Source organism: Ochotona princeps, chromosome X (genome assembly GCF_030435755.1).
Source record: "Ochotona princeps isolate mOchPri1 chromosome X, mOchPri1.hap1, whole genome shotgun sequence".
Lineage (NCBI taxonomy): Eukaryota > Metazoa > Chordata > Mammalia > Lagomorpha > Ochotonidae > Ochotona > Ochotona princeps.
In genome coordinates, this window is record NC_080865.1 from 31,232,390 (window position 1) to 31,256,118 (window position 23,729).

General features: G+C 49.9%; 1 protein-coding gene and 1 long non-coding RNA gene across 2 annotated transcripts; both read right to left on the minus strand.

The window, feature by feature from the left end:
• Window positions 1–7,621: 7,621 nt before the first annotated feature.
• On the minus strand, window positions 7,622–9,799 carry LOC131478504 (uncharacterized). The gene is made up of 4 exons (XR_009244510.1): window positions 9,680–9,799; window positions 9,100–9,176; window positions 7,953–7,991; window positions 7,622–7,866 (listed from the first exon to the last, which is right to left on the minus strand). It is a non-coding gene; the product is annotated as an uncharacterized LOC131478504 (long non-coding RNA).
• Window positions 9,800–16,262: 6,463 nt separating this feature from the next.
• On the minus strand, window positions 16,263–20,207 carry LOC131478555 (uncharacterized protein CXorf49-like). Its single transcript, XM_058658774.1, has 6 exons — window positions 18,999–20,207; window positions 18,253–18,409; window positions 17,667–17,743; window positions 17,330–17,375; window positions 16,786–16,827; window positions 16,263–16,699 (listed from the first exon to the last, which is right to left on the minus strand). The coding sequence occupies exons 1-5, from the start codon at window positions 20,205–20,207 to the stop codon at window positions 16,787–16,789; spliced, it is 1,530 nt and encodes a 509-aa protein (XP_058514757.1). The 3' UTR covers window positions 16,263–16,699; window position 16,786.
• Between the last annotated feature and the right edge of the window lie 3,522 nt (window positions 20,208–23,729).

The following is a 23,729-nucleotide window of genomic DNA, read 5'->3' on the forward strand; positions in this document are numbered from 1 at the left end:
ATTTCTTTCACTTAGCATGGTGATCTCCATTTGCATCCATGCTGTTGCAGACGTCAGGGTTTCCGTCTTGTAGCTCAGCATTTCTTTGTGTATAGATACATTTTCTTTCTTTTGTTGAAATCCTTATTTATTTAGAAGGGGAGAGAGGGAGAATAAGGAGACACACTGGTTCACTCCTCAGATGGCCACAAAGATCAGTCCTGGGTCAGTCTGAAGCCAAGAGTCTGAAGCTTCATTTTGGTCGTCCATGCAGGTAGCAGGGGCATGAGCACTTGGGTCATTTTTGCTGCTTTCCAGGGCGTCTGTGGGAAGCCCGGACATCAGCCAACACCATATAGGATGCTGCAAGCACAGGCTGCAGCTTTACCTGTTCCACACTGCTGGCCTGCACATTTAATTGATGCAGCCTTCAGTTGTGGAACATCTAGGTTGGTTTTGTATCATAGCTATTGTGAATGGTTATGATTATGGCAGTACATGTGACTCTTACATCCTTATGTTGTTTTATTCAGTTATATTCTCAGGAGTGAGATTACCTTGTCACACAGTAGGTTTATTTGTAGATTTCAAAGTACTCTGGATATAGTATTTCAAACCAGTTGTTATTGTAGCAGGGGCAGAGTGATATGTTACTGTGGTTTTCATTTTTATGTCTCTGAAGGATAGTGATTCTGACTATTTTTCCATGTGTCTGTTGGGCATTAGTGTTTAATCCCTTGATAATGCCACCTAAAACACACCCGTTTGCAAAACAGATAGCAAGGTAACATCCAATAAGAAGAATTAGCAGCACCATTGCTCCAAGTGTAGGGAAGCATATGTATTTTCTTAGCACCTGTGTGTTTGTCTGTTTTTCAGAGTTTCTCTTGATTTTAATTACCAGCTTTATTCTGTCGTGGTAAGAAAATATATGTGATATGATTTAAATTTTTAAAACTTATTGAGAATTGTTTTAAGGCTTATAATGTATCTCTTCTGGGGCACTAATGCAAAGAATGTGTTCTGGAGCTCAGGGTTGAAATGTTCTGTAACTACCTATCAGATCCAATTGGTGTATAGTGTAGATGAACTAAGTTGTTTTGTTGCTGACTTTTTGTCACACTGCTCTATTGATTGATCAGAGCAGGTGTGTTAAACTTAAATTAGTTCCACCACTATTACTGTATTGCAACATATGCTTCACTTTAGATTTGTTAACATTTGTTTAATAAAGATCGGTGCTGTAACCTTGGATGCACATTTATGATATACACATCTTGTTGAATTAATCCTTTATTAAATACATAATGAGCTTCTTTGTTCCTGTTAACAATTGTTGTCTTCTTTTAAATTTTATTTTTCATGATGTGTTTCATAGTTGATTAGGGTGGGAATAGTCAAGGATTGAGAGAAAGTGGGTGAGACCATTGTTTTAAAATTTCCTTCATCTTCTTCCTGTATCTGGGGGAAGGGGGTGGATAAAGGGAGAAGCCACACCCAGCCTCCCAACCTGCTTAGTACCCAGGGATGGGGAAAGGCCACCCGATGTTATCCCAGGTCCCCGATGTGGAGCATGTTCCGAGGGTTGTGCTCAAGTGCTTGCATTAGTTCTGAGATGCTGTGGATCCCACTGATCCAAAGATGAGGAACCCCTTCCAAGGTCCACTGGCTGAAATGATCCAGCTTAGAGTCTCTGTTCACCCAGATATTTGCTGTCAAGCTTTTCTGGAATAGTTGACCAATTTGTTCTGCCCTCATTCCCCTGGTATGGTATCAGAATCCCCTGCAGGCTCCATCGGACCCATATCCTCAATGTGCATCTGGGTATGCCATCCACTGCTCCATGTTTTCCATTGAGGAGGCCCAATTCTGACATATGCATTCCTTTGTCAGACCACAGGTCCTACCTCTCTCCACATGGTTGGAGTTCTGAGTCCAGCGGTTTAATTGGGGAGACCCTCAAAGGAATCTTATCTGAGGTCATCCCAGACCTGACCTCTGTATGTGCCCACCATATTGGGTCCAGCTCATTTTGTCATCCACATCAACCTATACACAAGCTGGTAGTTCTAATATTGCTAGGTCAGATCTATCTCCAGCCCCATCTCTTGGGCAAGCCAATGGGTTCTGTGGCCCAGCCCAACCCTGCCCAGCCCATACTCGGCCCTCACATGCACAAATGGGAGCTACAGCCCAGAGAGATTCCCAGTTATCCCCCAGCCTGGTTCCTGTGTCTGCCAGTATGCGCAGCAGACTTGTCCACTCTGTCCCACATCCCAATCAGCTTTCAACACAACTGGCTCCACTATCCACCCCACACTGATGCCAGTGAGTGTCACCACCTGGCTAGCCAGGCTAACCCCCAGTCCTGATTCTCATGTTCACTAGTGGGAGTTACAGCCCATCAGAGAGCTGCTCACAGGTCCCCTACTGGACCCACTCACTGTCCCAGATACTGCACTCTCCAGGCGTTTCTGCAGTGTAGTTTGACAGGACTTGCCCCATTCCTGTAAAGCACATGCCAGCTGGTTCTGCAGCAAAGCCCAGACAGCCTGCCCTTACTCTGGGTCATGCCTGCTACAATGGGTACAGTTGGTTAGCAAACCTGGCTCTCCCCCTAACCCAGTTCACATGCAAACAGGTGTTGTGGCCCTGCCCAGCCTGCTGTGTCTCTGGTCCCAGCTCTCTTGCTCACCAGAAGCAGCAATGGCCCAACTGAATAGTCCCCCAACCTACCGGGCCTGCACCACCCCAGTCTCGTGTGCTGGTGGCTGCTGCTACCCAGTCTGGCATGGCACATCTCACCATGACAATTGCCAGAGGGTGCTGTAACCTGGCTGAGCCCAATCTGCCCCCAGTTTTAGCTTGTGCTGGTGAGTGCTGCCCCCATCCCTGCCCAGCCAAGCCCCAGTCCTTGCCCTAATGTGACCTGGCTTGTGCTATGGCCCGGCTGAGCTTGTCTTGTACCTCATCCTAATGTTCAGATCTGCTGGCAGGTATTATGAAGTAGCCCAGCTTAGCCTGCCCTCAGACCTGACCCACACATATGCTGCTGAGTACTGAAACTTGGCCTGGTCTGTGCTGCATTTTGCCTTGTGCTCACCTGCAGAGAATCCATCCTGACAAACAAGTTTCCAAGCTCCTCTAACATTCTTACTAGCCTAGCTGAGGTCTCCAACGTGGGCTAATGTATCAGTGTAACCCATAAAGATCCTCCAGCTTCTCCCCTGCAAAACACTCTGTCTCAGCCCCCTTGCTTACTAGCAAGTCCAGTGGCATTGTTGTTGGAAGCCCCTCAGAAGTCGTTCCTCACCTGCAAATCATCCCTCAACGGTGCTCCCTCCCACACTTCTCCTTTCCTTGATCAATCCACAGACCCTGCACCCTGGAGCGCATGGGTTCTGCAGCCCTGCCTTCCAAAGCCCAATCTTCTAGTGGAGTGGTGTGCTGGACTGGAGCAAGGGCCACCCAACAGGGTTCCAAGTTCCTGGCATATGTGCTGGCCTGGGACCTTACCCCTTCAAACACCTAAGATCCAGGCCCTTTCAAATTCCCCAAGCCTGGTCCACCAGCACACCAGGCCAGCATGCTAACCTATTGTGCTCCCCTCTCCTCCTCTGCTCTGCCCAGGACCATGCACATGGAATATCCCAGGCTTGCTCTGCCTGCCTGGACATGAGTCACCAAGACCCGCACAACCCCCACTCTGGAGCCATCCCTGAGTTTTTTCTGCAACTCCACACCCCTAAACTCCCATGAGCCAGCTGAAGTGGCATCTACCCCAGGTGCCCCGGCACAAAAGTTGGAGGCTTTATTCTGTCTGATATGATGTTTGGATGGAGTAGCTTTTTCCATTCTTTCAGTTAGTGTGTTTCTTGTGGGTGAAATGCATTTTCTGTAGGCAGTATATAGGTGGGGCATACCTTTTTATCCATCGACCATCTGTGTTTTTTTTTTTAATTTATTTATTTTTATTACAAAGTCAGATATACAGAGAGGAGGAGAGAAAGAGAGGAAGATCTTCCGTCTGATGATTTACTCCCCAAGTGAGTGCAATGGCCGGTGCTGAGCTGATCCGAAACCAGAAGCCAGGAACTTCCTTCCGGGTCTCCCACACAGGTGCAGAGTCCCAAAGCATTGGGCCATCCTCAACTGCTTTCCCAGGCCACAAGCAGGGGGCTGGATGGGAAGTGGAGCTGCCGGGATTAGAACCGGCGCCCATATGGGATCCCGGCTTGTTCAAGGCGAGGGCTTTAGCCACTAGGCCACGGTGTGGGCCCTCCATGACTGTATTTTCATTCATCTATTTTTATTATTGAAAACACGGTATTTCTTTTTCCCCCCCTTTTTTTTATTAATTATTTTGCATTATGTGACAATTTCATAGGCTCTGGGGTTCCCCTCCACCCCTCCCCATGCCCCTCCCCCACAGTGGACCCCCCCACCCCATTGCAGCATTACAGTTCAAATTCAATCAAGATTCTTCCCTTGCAAGCAGACGCTAAGCACATAGTCCAGCTGCTCATTGTCCAGATGGAATGTACAGCTTCTTGGGGAGACTATTTAGCTGCGATCAACCCCTAGTGGTTTTAATATTTCTCTAGTTATGAATCACTGCCAGTCTCGCCACTCCCAGTTCGATGAGGTCGTTGTAGAGTTCACTGGTTGACACTGTCCATCATAGAGTCTCCATTCGCCTGGTTTTCGCTGCCAACATATATCTGAGATGGTTGATTGACCCGTTCTGTCCTCTGTCTTTTCTTGGCTAGGGTTCTGAGTCCAGCTGGTCATCGCCACAATCAGCTTGTACGTGCAATACCTGGGCTGGTTTGTTTTCGGACTGGAGTTGCTCTGGAACCAGTGGGTGTTGCAGACTAGGTTGGTTCTGCCTAGCACGTACTCGGCACTTGCGTCAGCCAGTGGGGGCTGCAGCCTAGTCGGGGCGACCCACAATAACCCTCACCAGGCCCGCCCCCTATCCTGGTTTGCCTGTGTGTATAGCAGACTAGTCCAGTCTGTCCCACATCTCATTTAGCTCTTGTATTTGTCCCTGGGTTTTAAAGCTTAGTTCTGACTAACCAGCTTGGCCATCCAGCCCCCATAGATGTTGTTGAGTTCCTCTCTGTCTGGCCACCCCAGCCCCCTTCCAAGTTATCATGTCCTCCCGCGGGAGCAGTGACCCAGGAGGGGGGAATCGATTGTTTCACTCCTGGGTTGTTCACTGTCCTGGTTTATGCACTTTTCAGGTGGTTCCGCGATTTGACTTGATAGAATTAGTCCCCAGAGCCAGCTTCTGCCAGCTGGTGTAGCGGCCTTACACCCCTCATGCATTCTAATTTATGCTTGCCCCAGTAGGGGATAATTTTCTCAGTCTGACTTTTCCCTGGTCTAGTTCCCATGCGGCACACAGGTGTTGCAGCCCTACCTAGTGTGGTCTGTCCCCAAACCAGCCCACGCTCTCCAGTGGGAGTAGCTGTCTGGTGAGGGCACCAGCCCCTAAATTCCCATGCCGGCTCTGCCCCTCCTGGTTCTCACATGTGCTGGTTGGGCGCTGCAGTCAAATCTAGTACTGGTAAGCTCGCCCTGACATTCCTCATTGTACGCTGGTTTTGTCGCAACCAAACCCGGCCCAACCCACACTCTGTTCTGGTGTCTGGATATGCCAGTGGACAACATGCACTGATTCAGCCTGGTCTGCCCCTGTCCCGTGCCAAATGTTTGCCCGTGGGAAATTTTCCATGGCCTATTCTGGGCTGTTTCCTTTTGTGCTTCTTGCGCTGACCTGGAGGGTCTGTATCTTGCCAGAGGAGTTGCCAAGGCACCCCCTCTGATCCTCTCCCTTTGCCAAGTTATGCGCATACCGGGGGGTTTTTGAGCCAGCTCTTCTCAGTTCACCTCCTGTCCAAGCAGGAACAGTGGCTTAACCTGGCTGGCTTTCACCCCATTCAGGTTCTTGTTATAGGATGTTTCAGCCCAGCTGTGGCTCGTCTATACCCACGTACAGTTCACAAGTGGCTCAGTCGGGGGTCGAGACCTAGCCTAGCCAGTCTCATGTTTACCCTGGTTATCCAGGACACCAGACGGTGTTGGGGTCCGGCACAGTCCGGTGCATCCAATCCCAGCCCACACTAGTGCCTTGGGAGACTACAACTATTTCTAGGTTAGGACACAGCCCCCATTCCCGCACACGTTCCCATTGGAGGGAGCCTCAACCTAGTCAGGGTATCCCCTTGGCTCCCAGACTGGGCCTGTTACTAGCCGTAGATCATATGCCTGCCAGTGGTTGCTCTGACTCAGCTTGTTGCAGTCCCTCATTTGTCTTAGCCTCAGCCTTAGACAGTGTGGCTTCGCATCCTTGATTCAAGCACAGTAGCAGGTGTAATGGCCCAACTCGGCTTGACCTGTGTTCTATTCACCGTCCAACGAGGGCGGTGGGTGTGTTGTCCTAGATATTCAAGCCTCTGTTCCTGGGCACTGCGAGAAATCCTGTCTCCCCTATACCAAAGTTGGGCCTATTGATGGGTGTCCCCAAATAGCTTTCCATATCGTAAAAATCTCTGAGCTCGCTGCCGGGCGGCCAGCAGGCAGAGCCTGGCACCACTTGGTGCACTGGCCACCCAGAACAGAGGACTCGCCCTCAGCCTCCCTGCTGTGGGTTTGGCGAATGGAACACACCCGAGTTGCCCACTCCCAACTAGCGGGAGCAGGGCAGAGCTCGGACTTCAGTCCAGCTCTGAGGCGGCCCCCATGGCTGCTAACCTGGGGGCTCCGTTGCCCCCCTTGGGTCCGGGGGGGGGGGGAACTGCGAACGTGCCCACGGGGTTTGGCGCCATTCTGCAGCCGAATTTCATGGAGTAGAGGCACCCCCGGCAGCCCGCCACTTTGCTGGAGAAAACACGGTATTTCAGTAAAAGGACATGACACACTCAAAGATGAATGTGGACCTTTGAGTCTCATAGTGCTTTGCCCTGGATCCTGACTGTAGAAAGAGCAGCTACATCAACAGCCAGAAAAGGGGAAATGAAAACATAGAGAATGAGATATCGAAGAGATTGATCTGAGACACACAAATACTATGTCTAGGAAAATTGGTGTCATGTGTCACGATTGAACAGCATTAAACCAGGACAATTCAGAATGTTCAGACTTGCAGTTCACATTTGCTTAAGAAATGAATAGGCCATTTTCCAATCAATGACATGGAGCTCCTCACCGGACAAGAGGCAGCTTGTTAGGCAGGATGTGGAAATTCTGACCATCCACTCCAGTTTCCAGTGGGAAGGATACCAAGGATGGACCACAGGTACCAGAACAGAATCATGTTCTCTACTTCCAACTCAGAGAAGTTGAAACTGCTCTTTTGTCCTGGATGTTCAGCACCTGTATATTTCTGGACCACACACTGAAATGTCACTCTGGCCTCCACACTTCCACCAAAACTAAGCAAGGATATCTTCTGCTAACTGACTTCTATGATGAAAACTAAGGAGGAATGAAAAATGACATGAAAATGGAAGATAAGCTGTCCCTGTGAACAATGCCACCAGGGGGAGATCAGGAGTCCAAAAATAAAATCATCCTTGGCAGATGAAAAATGAGCCCAATAGTATACACCACACAAATATGGTGAAAAGGGGAAGAGATGAGTTTATTGTATAAATTAAACATGCAGACTCTCACCAGTCATCACTCAGAGAAGCAGAGAATATAACATCAGAGGTATTGATTTTGAAACTTCTGTGAATTAGTGTGGGGAAGGAGGCAAAAGCAGTGGCTGAGAGAGAGAAGAGCGTTGACCGTAGAGAAACTGAAGAGAAGTGGATGGACTATAGCTCCTGGGTTCCACAGGTATCAGCTGCTTGTCTGGTAGAAGATGTTGGGTTCAACCTGTGAGGTAGAGCAGAGTCAGAGCAACGTCATCCCTTCTAGACAGCCAGGATTGTGGAAAGGGGAATGGCATGTGTAACACTCACTTCAAAGGGTTAGCAGCTTCTCAGTGACAGATCACATCACTGTTGAAAGACAGACATACAATAAGACACACCAGACATTGGCCAACAACTAGACACTTGGAGCTGTGTCCCTAGGGATGGGGAAGGGATCACATAGCTCTGCTATCTATAATCCCGCCAACCCATGCAAACACCCTGGGACAGATCCATCCACCCATCTTCTGTGCTACATGCTGGATCATCTTGTAATAAGCAAGAGAATGGATAAGTTGTCATCAAATGTTGGATCATATCAGAACCATTCAGAACTTGTTAAAAAGCAAACACTCAAACAACATGAAAAACACATGAGGCTTAGCAAGCAGTTCCAGGCAAAACACGCAGTAGCTTTAAGTTTCCTAAAGAAAGTGAGGTCTGGAAATCTTGGCAAAGTTCTAGTGCTGTTTTGACAATGCACTTTCCTAACTGCCCCTAATAGGTAAACCAGGGGTGATGAAACTCTGCATTGCAGGTTGTGTGATTTCAGAAAAACTATTTGTCCTGGCCCTACCAAGACAACTGAAGGCAGAACTTGACATTTAATAAATCTACAGCAGGATTAGTTTTATTTGATAATTTTGTATGATCCATAGATGTTATAAATATGCAAGTGGTCCTTGGCACACAAAAAGTTCTCCACTCCTGATGTAAATGCACAGAAGCATCGGAGCTAGGCCTCTTTGGCTCTCCTGAAAGGAACACAAGTCCCAGTGATGCCAACCCCACTGCTGCCCCACAGCCTGAAACATGCACAAACTCTCCATGTTCTGCTCCAGCCCTGATCATAGCCCCAGCCCAGTCCAGCCCAAGGTTCAACAAACCTACTTTCTCTCCTAGATCTTTTTCTTCCTTCTGTGACATGAAAAAATGGCCCAGTAGAGACCAGAGGAAAATAATGGTGACCATATTATGGCTTCCTTTATCTCCATCCATGCCCTTGGCCTTTTCATGTGGCAGCTTCCACAGCCCAGTGGCTATACTGGATTTGAGTACTATACATGGAAATGAGGATCCCTCTTTCCTGTGGTGTAGGATGGTAAATAATGACTCAGGAGTCAGTCTAACATGGACAGGGATCCCACCATGTAGTTGGGTCTGCATTTCTAGGAACCGCAGAAGCAGAGATTACCTGAGGATGCTCCTGTCTTCCAGGTGCCATCTGCTTACTCTCTGGTCTTGGAAGATGGACGAATGGCTCCAGATCACCTGGAAGATAATTCAAAAATCCAGCTTCCCAGCCTGAGATTAAGGGTGAAAGGGACTAGCTAGTTCTAATGTGAGGCAGCCTTACCCTCTGAAGGTAGCAAGTTGCCCTTACTCTGCCCAGGGGCTCTTCTTCTTCTTTTTTTTTGTTATTTCCTATCCCTTAGTGTTGGCTCATGCATCTTTGTGGACGCCTATCTGGCTCTGTTTTACTCTAGGACAGCCACAGCCTTGGAAAGCTCTTAGGAGAAGCCACATAGCTATGCAGGACACAGCAGGAAGCGCTGCTTCACTGACCATCTAATTCTGGATTTAGAGGTTGGGACACTATCACAAACAACCCCTATTTCACAAACCCTATGCAAGAGGGGATGTGGACTTAGAACAGCCCTGTGACACCCACTTTCCTGTGGGAAAGCTGTATGGGTAGGCAGAGAAGCCTGGGAACAAAACTGAGCCACCAGAAGTGACTAGAGCCCTATTCCCTCCATTGAATCCAAACTCACCAGAGAGTGTAGGGCCTTTGGATGTGGTGCCTTCCTGAATCATGGATAAAGGTTGCCAGTTGTCCCCAATGTGGCGGTCTTTGGTGTTAGGGGCCTTACTTCTGAATTGTTCAAGATGACCAGATGTTACTGGTTTGCTTGTTGAGGGCTGAAACAAAATTTTCTCAGATTAGGCCAGGATTTCACTGAGAATCACAGAGAAGATTGTGTGTGTACAACCATGATGAGATGTGGTCAGGACTTAGCATAACATGGCATGGGCAGAAGGACCAGGATTGAAGTGATGTATTGTAGGCAAGGAGGAAGGGCTACATAGGAGGAATAAGAGGCAAAGGAGGAGGAAGAGAAGTCCTACTCACTTGGGTCCTTGGGACTGCTTCTTTGTTTTGGTCACCAGCTCCTCCGAACACAGGCTGGACATTCTTCCTCTTGTTCCCAAATTTCTTCTTAGCGATGTCCTGCTTGGATGGTCCATCTCTCCAGAGGTCAGGGAGAGAGGTACCGGGCTTCACACAAACTGGAGGGTAGGTGTATGGTTCCACGGAAGCTGCTGACTCTCTGTGTGCCCATGGAGCAAAGGCTGTCCTCAGGAGAACTTCTGCATCAACACCTAAGGATTTCTTCTCCTGGGCCTCCCTCTGTGTAGGACTGGCCTGGGACAGGCCCTCGGCACCAGCAACAGGAGCAGCAGCAACAGCAGAATTGGCAGCATCTGGGGAGCTGGGCCTGTCACCTGTGTGGGAAATCACACTGTGTATTTTCTTAGACAAAGAGGAACCCAGCCCTCCCACTGCCTGCCTTTTCATGGTCCAAGTGCGTCCACCCTTTCCCACCCCGACCCTTTCCCACCCCCCGAAGCAGAGTTCAAGGGAGGCATCCCCTCACATCTGTGAAAGTTTCCAGTCATGCTAAGTCGAGCGTCTGGGGATTGCTGCTGGTTCCTCAGAGCTGTTGCCCCTGGTATGGGCTCCTTCCTAACGAGTGCTCACCCTCATGGGCTTCATTCCCTTCCCTCAGCTCAGCAGAGGACTTGGGGTCAGAAGGTATCCCAACCAAGAGGTGCATGTGCTGGACATGGGTGTTGATGCTCCAACTGCATGCTACCTCTTTTCTTGCTGTTAGCCTGGCCATGGCCTTCTGAGGGGCACTGCTGTGCCTAGTGGCAGCACAGACCGTGGTGAGTCTAGGAGATCCTGCCCTGTGTGCCTCTAACTGGGTCTGCCTCCAAGTGCGCCCAAATGACCACTGCGTTGTGGCGCTGCTCGCTCTGCTCAGAAATCGGCACATAGACCTGGCACACACATCACTCAGAGGGTTCAGGACGACTGTTCAAGCCTCAGGGAAATGGGAGGGAGAGCCCACAGCACCCTCGGGTATGCTCTGTGTCAGTGGAGAGGGTGGCAGGCCTCGCCTGGCAGCCCGAAAGCACTGCCAGTTCTTTCTGGATCATTTCCCCTGAGCCTCAGACCCGAAGTCCGACTGCAGCCGCCACTGTGAGGGCGTGTGGGCCTGAACCTTCTCACCCCAGACCCCTCCTTAGCCCTGGCCCTCCCGGGGGGCCAGGATCCCCAAACCCAAGGGGCTGCTGTGACTGGCCTGCTCCTCGTTCTCTGGGATCATACCGTCGCTAAAGCTAGACGTCTCACTGCGGGAGCTCATGTCCCTTTCCTGGCCGGGGGCAGCCGGCCCACGTGGTCCGGATCCTGGCTTCAGGAAAGCTCTGAGGGCGCGTCAGGAGCAACGCACCAGAAAACCGTTACCCGCAAGGGTCTGTGGGAACTTCCTCAAACCACGTGAGGCTTCTGTGCATTTCACGTTCATTTCACGTTCCTTCTCATTGGTCATCCCCTGGCCAATCAGCACACGCCACTCCCCTCCCTCCCCCTGCACCCCGGTGTTCCAGCACCATTGACAAGATCGCCCCGTGGCTTAACAAGCTAGTCATCTGCTGCCAGTGCCGCCATCCCACAGGGACACTGTTCGTGTCCCGCTTGCTCCACTTCCGAGCTAGCTCCGCTGATTGTGGCCTGGAAAGCAGCAGAAGATGGTTCAAGTCCTTGGGCCCTACACCCAAGTGCGAGACCCAGAAGGAGCTCCTGGGTACCGACTTCAGATCGGCTTTAGCTCTGTCCACTGCAGGCATTTGGGGAGTACACCAACGGATGGAAGGTCTGGTGCAACAATAACAAAAAAGATTGGCACCTCTATTGTGGAGATGTGTATCTAGGAATTTTTCTAGCACTAGCAGTGTCTTAAGAGTATTAGGAGAAATCCAAAAACATGTCAGCCGGGAAGCACAATAGCTTTCTATTATGCTTTCCTCAAGTGTAAACGGCTTTCCACAGCTTCAGCTACTCATGTTCAAGTGTGATTCAGTACAGCCTGGGTCATGTGGCCCAGGACTTTCAGCCTATGAGTGTGGATCCATGAGCCCCGGGGGTTGGGGCCTCGGTGGGGCCTGTGTCATGTGATCTATGGCTTTCAGTCTGCCTGCATTGTGAATGCCAGGTCCATGAACCCCAGATATGGGAGCCCAGGGCATTCTGTGTAACATGGCTCAGGTCCTTGGTTACCACCTGCATGGTGGGTGCTAGATTCGTGAGGCCCAGGGATGCAGGATCTGAAGGGGCCTGGGTCTTCTGGCCCAGGTGCTAAGTGCCAGATCCCACCTGTGTAGTGGGATTCAGATCTGTGTTTCTTGGGGGTGGAGGGTCCTGCAGGGCTTGGGTCTCCTGGCCCAGGTCACTGGGCCCGCCTGTGTGGTAGGAACTGGGTCCTTGAGCACCATGTATGTGGGGTCCTGTGGGGCTTGGTTCACCTGGTCCAGGTCCATGAGCCCACCTATGAGAACTGGTCCTTCTCAGTTTAGAGGATGGAGTGACTGGACAGCAGACCATGGTGCCCACAGAGAACATGGTAGCCCATTGGGGCCTGCAGAGGACACCTGATACCAAAGAAGAGAATGGAAAACAGAACATATGGACAACTACCCCAGACAAATGAAGTGAATATCTGGGCAGTCAATGGACATTCAAGGGATTCCTCATCCACAGATCAGTGAGATCGACAGCATTTCTGAACTATAGCATCCATCTGGGAAGAACCCTCAGAGCATGTGCCACATTGTGACCCTGGGTTGATACTGGGTGGCCCTTCTCCATCCTCGGGTACTGGGATGGTTGGGAGGATGGATATGGCCTATCTCCTTATCTTCCCCTCCCCCAGAAATGGGAAGAAGAAATAGAAAGTTTGGAAACAATGATCACACCCACTTCTCCCTAATCTTAGATCCTTCCTACCCTGATCAACTATGTAAACACCACCTAAAACAATTTTTTTTTACCTAAAACAATTTTTAAAAAAGAATAAAATTTGGAAAATGGAATTAAAAGTGTGAGTTGGTAGGACTGCCATGGCATGTAGCAAGCTAATCCTCCACCTGTGGTGCCAACATTCCATATGGGTGTTGGTTCATGTCCTGGCTGCACCTCTTCCCAGCCAGCTCCCTGATTAAGGCCTAAGTCATCAGTGGAGGATGGCCCAAGCCCTTGGACCCCAACAAATCCTCAGGAGATTTGTAAGGAACTCCAGACTCAGCTGCATCTGTTGCTGCTATTTGAGCAGTGAACTAGTGAATGCAAAAACACTCTCTCTCTCTCTCTCTCTCTCTCTCTCTCTCTCTCTCTCTCTCTCTCACACACACACACTCTGTCTCTTGCTCTGAGATTCAAATACATAAAAATATTTTAAAACACACACAAATTTGCTTGGTGCAATATAGTTTAAAATTTATATGACTGGATAATGTACATCGGCTTGAACTTTGGCAAATACACAGTTTTGAGAGAATACAGGGAGGCCAGTCTGTTCAGACAGAAAAATCTAAGTTCTCATCTCTGGCCCTTGCCCTGAGAAATGTGGCATGTGTCCTATAGCAATGGCAGGGGCTGGGAGCGGATGGGGAACAAGGCATGGGGTGTGATTTATAGAGCCTTGTTCCTGACGAGAAATGCACACTGGTTTTGTAAGCAGACACTCAGTTTACATGCAATTATAAGGTTTATACAACATTCCTCCAAGGGCAGTGTGGTGCATGGAGCTGGAGTTACTCCAGGAAGAACCAGCCTAAGACATCCCCTGGGGCAGAAACGCCAGCTGGAAGGCTTCTGCCAAACTTCTTCCCCCAGATGCCAGCCTCCTGTGCATACTAGCTCTAAGAAATAAGCACTGGGCCCAGGGTCAAAGCCTTAAACACATAAATCCAGCCCATCTGGCCAAGTAAGGGTTTGGGTATGTATGACTTAGGATCCACCCGTGCTGCTTCTGGCTGTGAGTCCCATCAGCATCTCACCATACGCCTGATGGTCTCTCTGCCTGAGCTCTTGCCACAGTCCTGGCAGGGAGGCAGAGGAAGAATACTGGGGGAAAGGAGCCACAAGTAGGACCAACATTCTAAATGGAGCCCTCTTTCTTCTCTTCCTCAGCCCACCCATCCTTCCCAGGTCTTGTTTAGCTCAGGTCACAGATTTCTCCCTTAGAGGACAATGTGTCTGGCTTGATGTCTGTCTCTGTTACTCTGATGTAGGCAGCATTCATGGCGTCATTTCATCCACACACTGGGTTTGGTGAGTTATCCTATCCACCCCAGAGCAAGATGGAGAGTTTCTTCCAGGGAGCCCACTATTTTGAGAGCCCTGACTTCCTGCTGTACTAAGGCTTGAACACCACATGTGAGAGGCAGATCGATTCTGGGATTTGGTTCATTTAATCCATTATAGATTCTTGACCCCTCTCTCACCCCCTTAACTACAGGAGTCAAGTGTTTCCCCTTCAGTGAAAATCAACCTCTATTAAATATTATTCATAAGCACAAGAAGACACATGCAACTCTTGAATGGGGTGCATCCTTGTGATATTTGTCAACATGGGATCATGTGTTGTTAGCTTGTTTTCCTGTGAAAATATTGTGTATTTTACATACATAGACCAAGGTGCTTTAGGGCATTCATTAGTCCAGGCTCTTGCCACAACAAAGGGACACAAAAAAGGGGTGTTACGCTGCTACGTGTGTTGCATGGCACATAGGTTTACACTAAAGGTTTTCTAAATATTAGTAAGGATAACCTCCACATAATGTTAAAGGTACAATGAATGCACACATCAGTAGCACTGTTGTCAAACACTGCACATTGACACATGGGTTGGTGTCCTGTCAGTATTGGGGGACGGCAGGTCAGGGACTCACAGGGACAGATGCATGTTTGGGTGACAGCAGTGTAGTCTGTGCCCAGACCCTGTTCCTGACATGTTGTGTGCTTAGTAGATAAAAGAGGAAAAAAGATGTATCAAGGGTGCCCCATAATATTATCATGGGACTCAAACATTGTTTTTGGAAGTGACATTGAAGTCATCATGGTGGGATAACACAAAGCATAGCCCATGTGTCTGTCATGATGCCGCTGTAAAGAAAGGTGCACTCGGGCCCGGCAGCGTGGCCTAGCGGCTAAAGTCCTAGCCTTGAATGCCCCGGGATCCCATATGGGCGCTGGTTCTAATCCCGGCAGCTCCACTTCCCATCCAGCTCCCTGCTTGTGGCCTGGAAAAGCAGGAGAGGACGGCCCAAAGCTTTGGGACCCTGCACCCACGTGGGAGACCCAGAAGAGGTTCCTGGTTCCTGGCTTCGGATCGGCACGCACCGGCCCGTTGCGGCTCACTTGGGGAGTGAACCATCGGATGGAAGATCTTCCTCTCTGTCTCTCCTCCTCTCTGTATATCTGACTTTGCAATAACAATAAAATCTTAAAAAAAAAAAAAAGAAAGAAAGAAAGGTGCACTTCCAGTCATGTCAGTGAAGGTGAAATCAGAACACAGGAGAGACACAATGTCCTGGGACATGAAGGGGAGGTCAGCACCATTGAGCTGGAACACACAACTATCACGTCCAGGAAAACTTGCTCCATGGGGCAGGGTAAAGAGCATTGATTTGGAACATTCTGAACATTCAAACCCACTGTCCAGAAAAAGCAAACAGACAGACAAAAGGAAACCTCACCATTTCCAAAGGAAGTATGAAGCCCTGCCCTAGAGAAGAGGAAGTAGGCTGCCTATGGTAAGAAGCATGCAGCAGCTGTGATCACCAACACATCAACCCTAGCTTCTTGTGACAGTCCCCCACGTTGCCTCACAAACACCAAAACAAACTTTTCTCACGCACTCATACCACTCATGCTCAGAGAGGGTCAGCTTTGTCTCCTCTCTTTCCTGAAACTGACCATGTGAATCCTGCCTCTAACTTTACCTTGAAGCTCAGCAGGGAAAACTAGCATTGACTGCAACTGACTTCCAGGAGCAAGGGCTGAGCAGGAACTGAGGATGACACCACAGATTCGGGTTGAAGTGCTCTTGTGCGTGCTGACACCAGAGGGAAACTGAGTTCAGAAAGAAGACTAGGGTTGACAAAGTAGAAGGTTGTCCCAACCATGCTCACTCATTCCTGCAGTTGGAATAATGTGTGAGAGTCTGCCAGAGGAAAGCCGAAGGTTGGCCACGAAGCCCACAGATCACACAGGGAAGAGTACTGCTTTTTAATAATTTGTTAACTATCGGGAGATACATAAGCCTGCATATTTTCATGCGATACCAGGTCATGTGTGGATGCTGTCTACAAACAATGTGTTTATGGTGAAAACATTCAAAACCTTTCCATTAACATTTTCTATCCACACGAACAGAATACATTGTCATCACGTCCACCTCTACTACTGTGGAACAAAACAGGACAACTTTGGTTTCTAAAATGCTCTGAGATGCAACACTTCCACAACCGCAGAGAGGGCAGAGCACAGAACATGAGAAACACTGCAAATGGAAAATGCTGGGAACTCGGGTGGGAAAGGGTTCCGAGCAGGGGAGGAGGGGAAGTGCTGGCTGCAGAAGAGCTGGAGAGAAGCAGCTGGGCTCCAGTTCCTGGGCTCCACGGGTTCCAGGTGCTGCTTGCCTTGTAGAAGAGGCCGCTTCAACCTGTGGAGCAGAGCACAGTGAGGGCAGGTGTGCAGCCCTGCTGAGGAGTCAGGGTCATGGAAAGGGGTATGATGTGTAACACTCACGTCATAGGGTCTGATATCTCTCAGCAAGAGACCGCATCACATCTGAAACAGAGACCCCACAGAGCACTGTAGATATATTCAGAAGGAAAAATGGTCTTCTGTCCTTAAGGCCCAGTGGTAGAGAAGTGGGACTGCCCAGCCCCTCTGTCTAAATTGCCCACATGCAAACAGCCCTGTGACTAACCCCCTCACCCCGCACCTGCATTACGTATAGAAGTGTCCTCTTAATGAGAAAAAATCATGCCAGCAGTTCTCAAACTTTGGGCCATGCCACAGCCATTCAGAAAACACCAGGAAAGCCATCAAGCTAACAGTTAACAGCAGAAACCCTGATATCCAGGGCATGCTGCACTTCCAGGGGAAGAACAGGAGGTAGCTCTAAACGTCCTAATGGTAGGAGGTCTCTGAGTCTCCTTAGCCAAGGGGATGCACAGCTCAGGCAGTGTGTTTCTTCCCACATTCACTTAATCCCAGGCAGCTGCACATATTCAAAGCTAGCCTCTGTTCAATCCCACCCCTGGCCCCAGCCCACAGGTTATAGTACCTATTCGTTCTCTAAGATCCTCTGCTTCTTTCTCTAGTGCGATGCACTGGTCCAGCCATCAGCAGAGAGAGCGGCAGCAGGGAGAGACAGAGAGGACACATAGAGAGAGTGAGCGAGAAATGATCAGTATACATTGGTGTCCCTGAACCCCCGATTTTCAATGATGATCCCTCCTTTACTCCTTCCCACACCCCAGAGGCCAAGACTGCAGGGTATCCTAACTGGAGAGGAGAGGCCATCTCTCCTGTGATGTGCGATGGTGAGTAGAACACACACCAGTCATGTATCCCACTGTCTGGCCTGGTCCCGCATTTCTAGGAGCCAGAAATAGACTTACCCGAGGACAGCCCTCTATTCCAGGTGGTAATTGTCGCCTTTTTGATCTTTGAGGATGGACATGTGATTCCTGGTGTCCTGAAAGAGAAAACAAAATTCAACTTTCCATCCAAGAATTGGGGTGGAAAGGGCCTGGCATGGTGCGAAGTAAGGCAGCCTCACCTCTGCAGGCAAAAAGTAGTCCCTGATCTTCCCAGGGCAAGGGAGCTCCCCTAACCCTCTTGCTGGGCTGTCTTCCCTGCCCCCAGCGTCAGCCCACACTGACTATGGCACTGAGAGTTGTACCTCTGTTTTGCACACAAGCAGAACCATAGCCACAGTGAACTTTAGGGATGATCTTACCAGCAAGGCATTGTTTCACTCTACTTCTGTTTTGCAGCTTGGAGTACCACCAGGGAACTCCCCTTCCTACCTCACAAATCTCACTCAGAAGATGACGTGCCCAGGCATGATGACAGCTGCACTGAGCAGGCTGCTTGAAGAAGCATCAAATCCGGGAGCAAGTTGGAACCCGCAAAAGTGACAGTATTACAGGTTTCCTGGACTGGTCCCACTCGCCCTCCGCTGTACAAACCCATGAGACTCACCAGAGTGTGCAGGGCCTATAGGCTGATGGTGTCTTGGGCTGGACCCCCGAGGCTGCAAGTTTTCTGGAACACTGTGGTCTTGGGTATGAGCATGGGCACAGCGGAATTCTGCATGACGCATATACCCGGAGGGTGACTCTGTCACTTGTGCTGGAAGCTAAAAGAAGCATTTCTGAATTGGACTGGAGCCTGAGTGCCACTGAGGCTTGTGTATCTAGGGCTAAGTGATACTGAGAAGTAGGCAGGGGAGTTGTGTGCCCATGTTTCCAACTCTTTCTTCCTCAGTCAGCCACAGCGCAGGAGTCAGAGCAGAGACAGACGATTAGAGGTGATGAGAAGGCCAGCTCTCCTGCCAGAAAGACTTGGGAGAAAGAGTTAGAGAGGGAGGGATCAGGAGGCAGAGGTAACATCTACTGGCCACCTTGCCTTCTCTCCAATTCCCTCTCTGTCAAGGTGGTGGGAAATGGGCAAAGTATCAAAGACAGTGCCTGGCACACATGAGAACCCTCTGAAGCTTTGTCCCTATCACAAGGGCACCGATTTGTACAATACTGACAAAGCAATCCAAAGGGCAATCCCCTGTGAAGGTACAGAGACAAGAGGGGTGAGTCAGCGAATGCTGGTTGAGTGTCGGAGAAGAGAGGTGAAGGAGGATGGGCCGAGAGGTACACAGAATTGTGCGGTGGGCTTAGAAGTGAAGTAGTGGGGACAGAAGGAAAGCGGCAACAGGACGAGGGCATACTCACTTGAGCCCTTTGCAGAGGATCTCTGTTGGGGCGGGCCTGTCTTGCAGCTGCAGGCTGGGACTTCCTGCTGGCCCCAGATTTCTTCCCAGAGTCACCCTGCTGGGGCTGTCTGGGTTTTGAAGGGATCGTAGAAGAGGGACTGGGCTTCTCCAGCAGCGAAATACCAAGCACCGGGGGGATGGTGGCGGGATCTGCCGGACCTGCTAACCCCCTGTACCCCCATGGAGGAAAGGCTCCCCCCAGGACAACTTGGGGGGCAGCACGTGAGGCCTTCTTCTTCTGACCAGCTTTCTTCCTAGGGCTGGCCCGGGAAGTGGTCACTGGGGCAGCAGCCTCCGTGCCAGCGGGCTCCGTGCCAGCAGCTGTCAGGTGTCTGGGCGTGTGCCCTCCCTTTTGGGACACAACACCCTGCATTTCCTTGGAGAAACCGGGCCCTGCTTCTCCCACTGTCTGCACTTGCGTGGCCCAGGTGAGATCCCGGGGAGCGGCGGTCAGGGGAGCTCCCGACTGCTCGTGAGGGAACTTCTCCCTGGCCTGGGAAGCTGAGTATGTGGGGCTCGCTGCCGCTTCTACAGGGATCCTGCCTTGGGTGGGGCCTCCGCTTATCCAGCGAATGACCGCACAGTCCTGGGACTGGCCTCTGCTGGGGACACTATCGTGCTGAGGGCCAGCACAAGGCCGGAGCGACTCCACACAGCTTGGGCCCTGCTCACCTCTGCCGCTTGGGTCCGTCTGGGGGTGTTCCCAAACGGAGGCTGCCTCAGGGCAGCCGCTTTCTATGCTGGGCACTCTGCGTTCGGCCCGAACATCTGGGTCTCTCCCTGACTGCCTGTACGCCCCCCATGGCTCAGGAATATGGGTCACGTCATCCACGGGATCCTGCCCATCGGGGGCTGAAGTCCCGGGCCAGGCCTGGCTACTCCAAAGCTCTGACAGTTCTATCTGGATCGTTTCTGCCTCGGACTCAGACGCAGAGTCCAAGTCCAGCAGCCACTTGAAGGCCAAGGGGCTTGAGGGCCTGCACTGCCCTGCGCCGTCGCCTAAATCCTGGCCCTGATCTCTGCCGTTGCCCTCGCCCCTCCCTGGAGGCCCCAAGTCCGAGCCTGGTTCCCGTGCCTGAGAGGCACAAGGGCTGCCAGGACCTGCTTGCTCCCCCCTTATGTGGCCGACTCTGTCCCCTAAACCAGACACCTTACTCTGAGAGCTCATGTTGCCAGCCTAGGAAGCCCTGGCTGAGGGGAGACGGTTGGCGTGGATCATAACCCTCACGGAAAGAGCTGGAAGGTTCGCACCAGACGCCAGGACTCCCGGAGGCTGTTACCTCCAGGATCGCGGGAACCTCCTCAAACAACGCGAGGCTTCCCTGTGTGCATTCCGCAGTCGGCAGCCCTGTTCTCATTGGTTGGCCTCCTGCCAATCCAGTGAGATTCCCCGGGGGCGGCCCCACGCTGGCCCCAGCCAACAGGCAAGAGGACACTCAATCCGCAGCCAATCATGGCGTCTGATGAGGAGGTCACAAGCCACTCATATGGCGGGTATTGAGTGTCCAGGCTGTTTTGCACCTCTTTCCTTCAAGCTCCTCCTGTCCTGGCACCTGCTTTCAAAGGACAGCCGGGTCTCGGAGTCTTGGTTTACCCGATGTACAGCTGAGGTGGGGGAGATGAAAGTATCTCTCGTAGGGCCTTTGGAGAACTAAAGTGATGATGACTGTGAATCCCACTCAGCACAAACGATTTGCAAACACCCATTTGCCATGTGGATTTATGTCCTGATACCAAAAGGAACAATGATGGCCATTCCCAATGATCAGGGGTTGGTCTTCATTTTCCCTGTACACATGCCGGACGCTTTAGAATTTATCACCTGGAGGTATTGCAGCTGCTTCATTTGGATATGTAACCAAATGTTCCATTGGCAGGAACCTGCTGTGCACTCACAGAAGCAGGTTTTTAAATAGTCAAATGCACCCCTAGAAATTTTTTATTTACCATCGCTTATCATGAATGCACAGGGGGACAGTATCAGACTGTATGCTGAATTGCTACACTTAAAAAGCAAGAGCATTCCAAAGGTGGCAGAGTGACAGATTGTGAGCCATTCTCTGCTTTTGTCCATTGTCTGGGAAAAGACAGAAGCAGACATTAGGGAATGGAACTTGCCAGAATCCTCAAAATACAGGTTATACTTTCATTGCATGCATGTCCACACTAGGCTAAGCATTATCGATTAATCTTAACGGAACTGCTTGCCTGTCCATGTTGTAAACACCTGCCATTCATGTGTACTCAGGATAAAAATCAGGCACGAGATATGCAAAAACTCACAAGCTTGTTTGACTTACCAGTCTTAAGCATAAAATCTGTTTCTTGAGTCACTGCTATTTTAAAAACTATTGTTAGAGAAGGAGAAAAATCACAACACACAGAAACACACACACACACAGAAAGAGAGAGAGAGAGAGAGATGCCTTATTTCTCTAACTGACATCCCAAAGACCAGTACAACAGAAGTCAGAACCAGGGAGATGAAAATTCACTCCATGCCTCCCACTTGGATGGCAACAACCCCACCACTTCAGCATCTACACTGCCTCAAAACTCCACTGTAGCATAAACAGTCTACAGGTCATCACGGGTATAGCCAGCCAGTCTGCAGAAGTTTGCTACATCACAGTCACGGTCATAACATGTAAACTAAGCACCTGTCCCCTGAGGAGACGCTGTGAGTTAAGAATCTCAAATTGGAAGACTCCCATTCTCTTAATGATCCTGAGCTGCTGCTGGGTCCATATTCCACAGAGTTCCTGGTGTGTCTACTGTACAAAGTTGATAGCCAGTGAAAAAACCTGAAGATGTTGTAAATTCCCATCAGTAATGAAATAAGCAATTGCAACATGGAGTGTGAGTCCACTGCATGAGACACAGTAACAGTAGTCCAAAGGAATACAGGAGGCTGTTGACAGATTTCCAAAGTAATCTTACCACTGCTAGAAGTGGAGCACATCCATCCCATTGGTAGTACACGGCCTCAAAATCATTTGACTTCCTCCTACCATAGTTGCCCCAGACAGAACACGAAACTCAATACCACATTTGCTTATTCACCTCCCTTGCTCAGCACCTTCCACCTCTGATCTCAGCAGCAACCCCTCTCTCTTCTAGGGACAAGTCAGCTCTTTTTAGCAACTTCCTTGTTGTACCATCCCTTCATGATATCATCAGCCTGGCCATCAGTCAACATAGTCTGGAGAGAGAAGATGGAGGCTAGGAGACAGCCCCCATGGGGAGTTACTGTGGCTTTGGTAGGGAAGAATAAGGACTCTAAAGCAGCCACAACTGCAGTGCGCATACTTGCTTTGGCTAGTGAAGGAAGACCTGCTCTGCAACTGAGCATTCTCCAGGTGAAGCCCTGCCTACGCAGCATCTTCAGGAACATCCAGTCCAGCACTCCCCTCCCTTTCAGGGTCCAGATCTTTGGCCAACAAGGCCTTAAAGGAGCAGGTGTGTGCTAGTTGAGGACAAGGGCTTCTCCAGAGGTTTCATGTCGCTGTGGATTCCCTACTGTTGGTACAGTCTTGGGGTATGCCAGGGAAGTGGGAGTGGAGTTTGTTAGCAAATGTGCCTCCTGGGGCAGGAGATCCGCAGGGTACATGTCCGTAGTCACTTTAGGGAGCCAGAAATAATGGAGGACTAGCATTCTCGAATTGAATGACTCGTGTTGGGGTGCTCACCAGAAAGGGACGTAATGGCTTGGTGGTCAAGCAAAGGCAATAAGATGGGGTTGTGGACCATGTCTCTGAGCACCTGAATGACATAGAGGGTGCCATCGTGAGAGTTTAGTGACACCAGATTGGCCTCTTGCAAGGTCAGGCAGGGTACAGTGGGGATTGTTTTTGGACTCTTGGAGTTCAGGTGTTCATGTAGGACTTGCAGAATTCTTCTTGGGGAATTTCTTATTGTTAGGGATGGGTCTGAGGTAAAGCTGCAGATTGGCTTTATTCCATTCTCTTAGCAATTGTTCATGAAGGTGTTAATTCACAGGACACAGTCAACTAACCAGGTCTACAGTGCCTTCTGGATCCCACTACTTTCATCTCTTCAGAAGCCATCTCTGCCCAAAACTTGTCTTCAGTTTTCAAGCCTTTTATTAAGACAGTTTTATACATTTCTTTATATTCCTAACTGTATGTTCCTGAGTTTACCCCTTAGGGTTTTTTAGTTAGGAAATAATTTATAATGTGTCTGGTTTGTGCTCAGATGTCATGCACGACATTCGTGCATATGGTTGCACTTGGGAGCTGCTTGGCATTGCCATTGCTGTGTAGTATTCCTCAAGACTGGTATATCTCTATCTGATCTCCTATTGTGCTGACTGGACTTTGGGCGCTTACTCTTTGAAGGAATTAGAACACAGTGCTGTTCATGATTCTGGGCTCCCCTAGGTAAGCTTTCTCCAAGGCAATGCCACTCACATTGTGAGAGCTCTAATTTCAGGAGAACGACTAACTATTCCACGTGCCTGGGGTCAGTGGCCCTGAGTACCTTTGCTGTTTTTCTCCTGTAAGGGAAACGTGAATTATTTTCCATGTCAGCCTTAAAAATGTGTGTGAACCTTTCTTTCTGCCTGTAAATGGAATTTTTGACTCAGGAAAAGCATACCTCCACCTCTATCAGATTGTGTTGAGTTTTTTCACAAGTGATTGCACCAGCGAACACTGATGCCTAAGGTGTT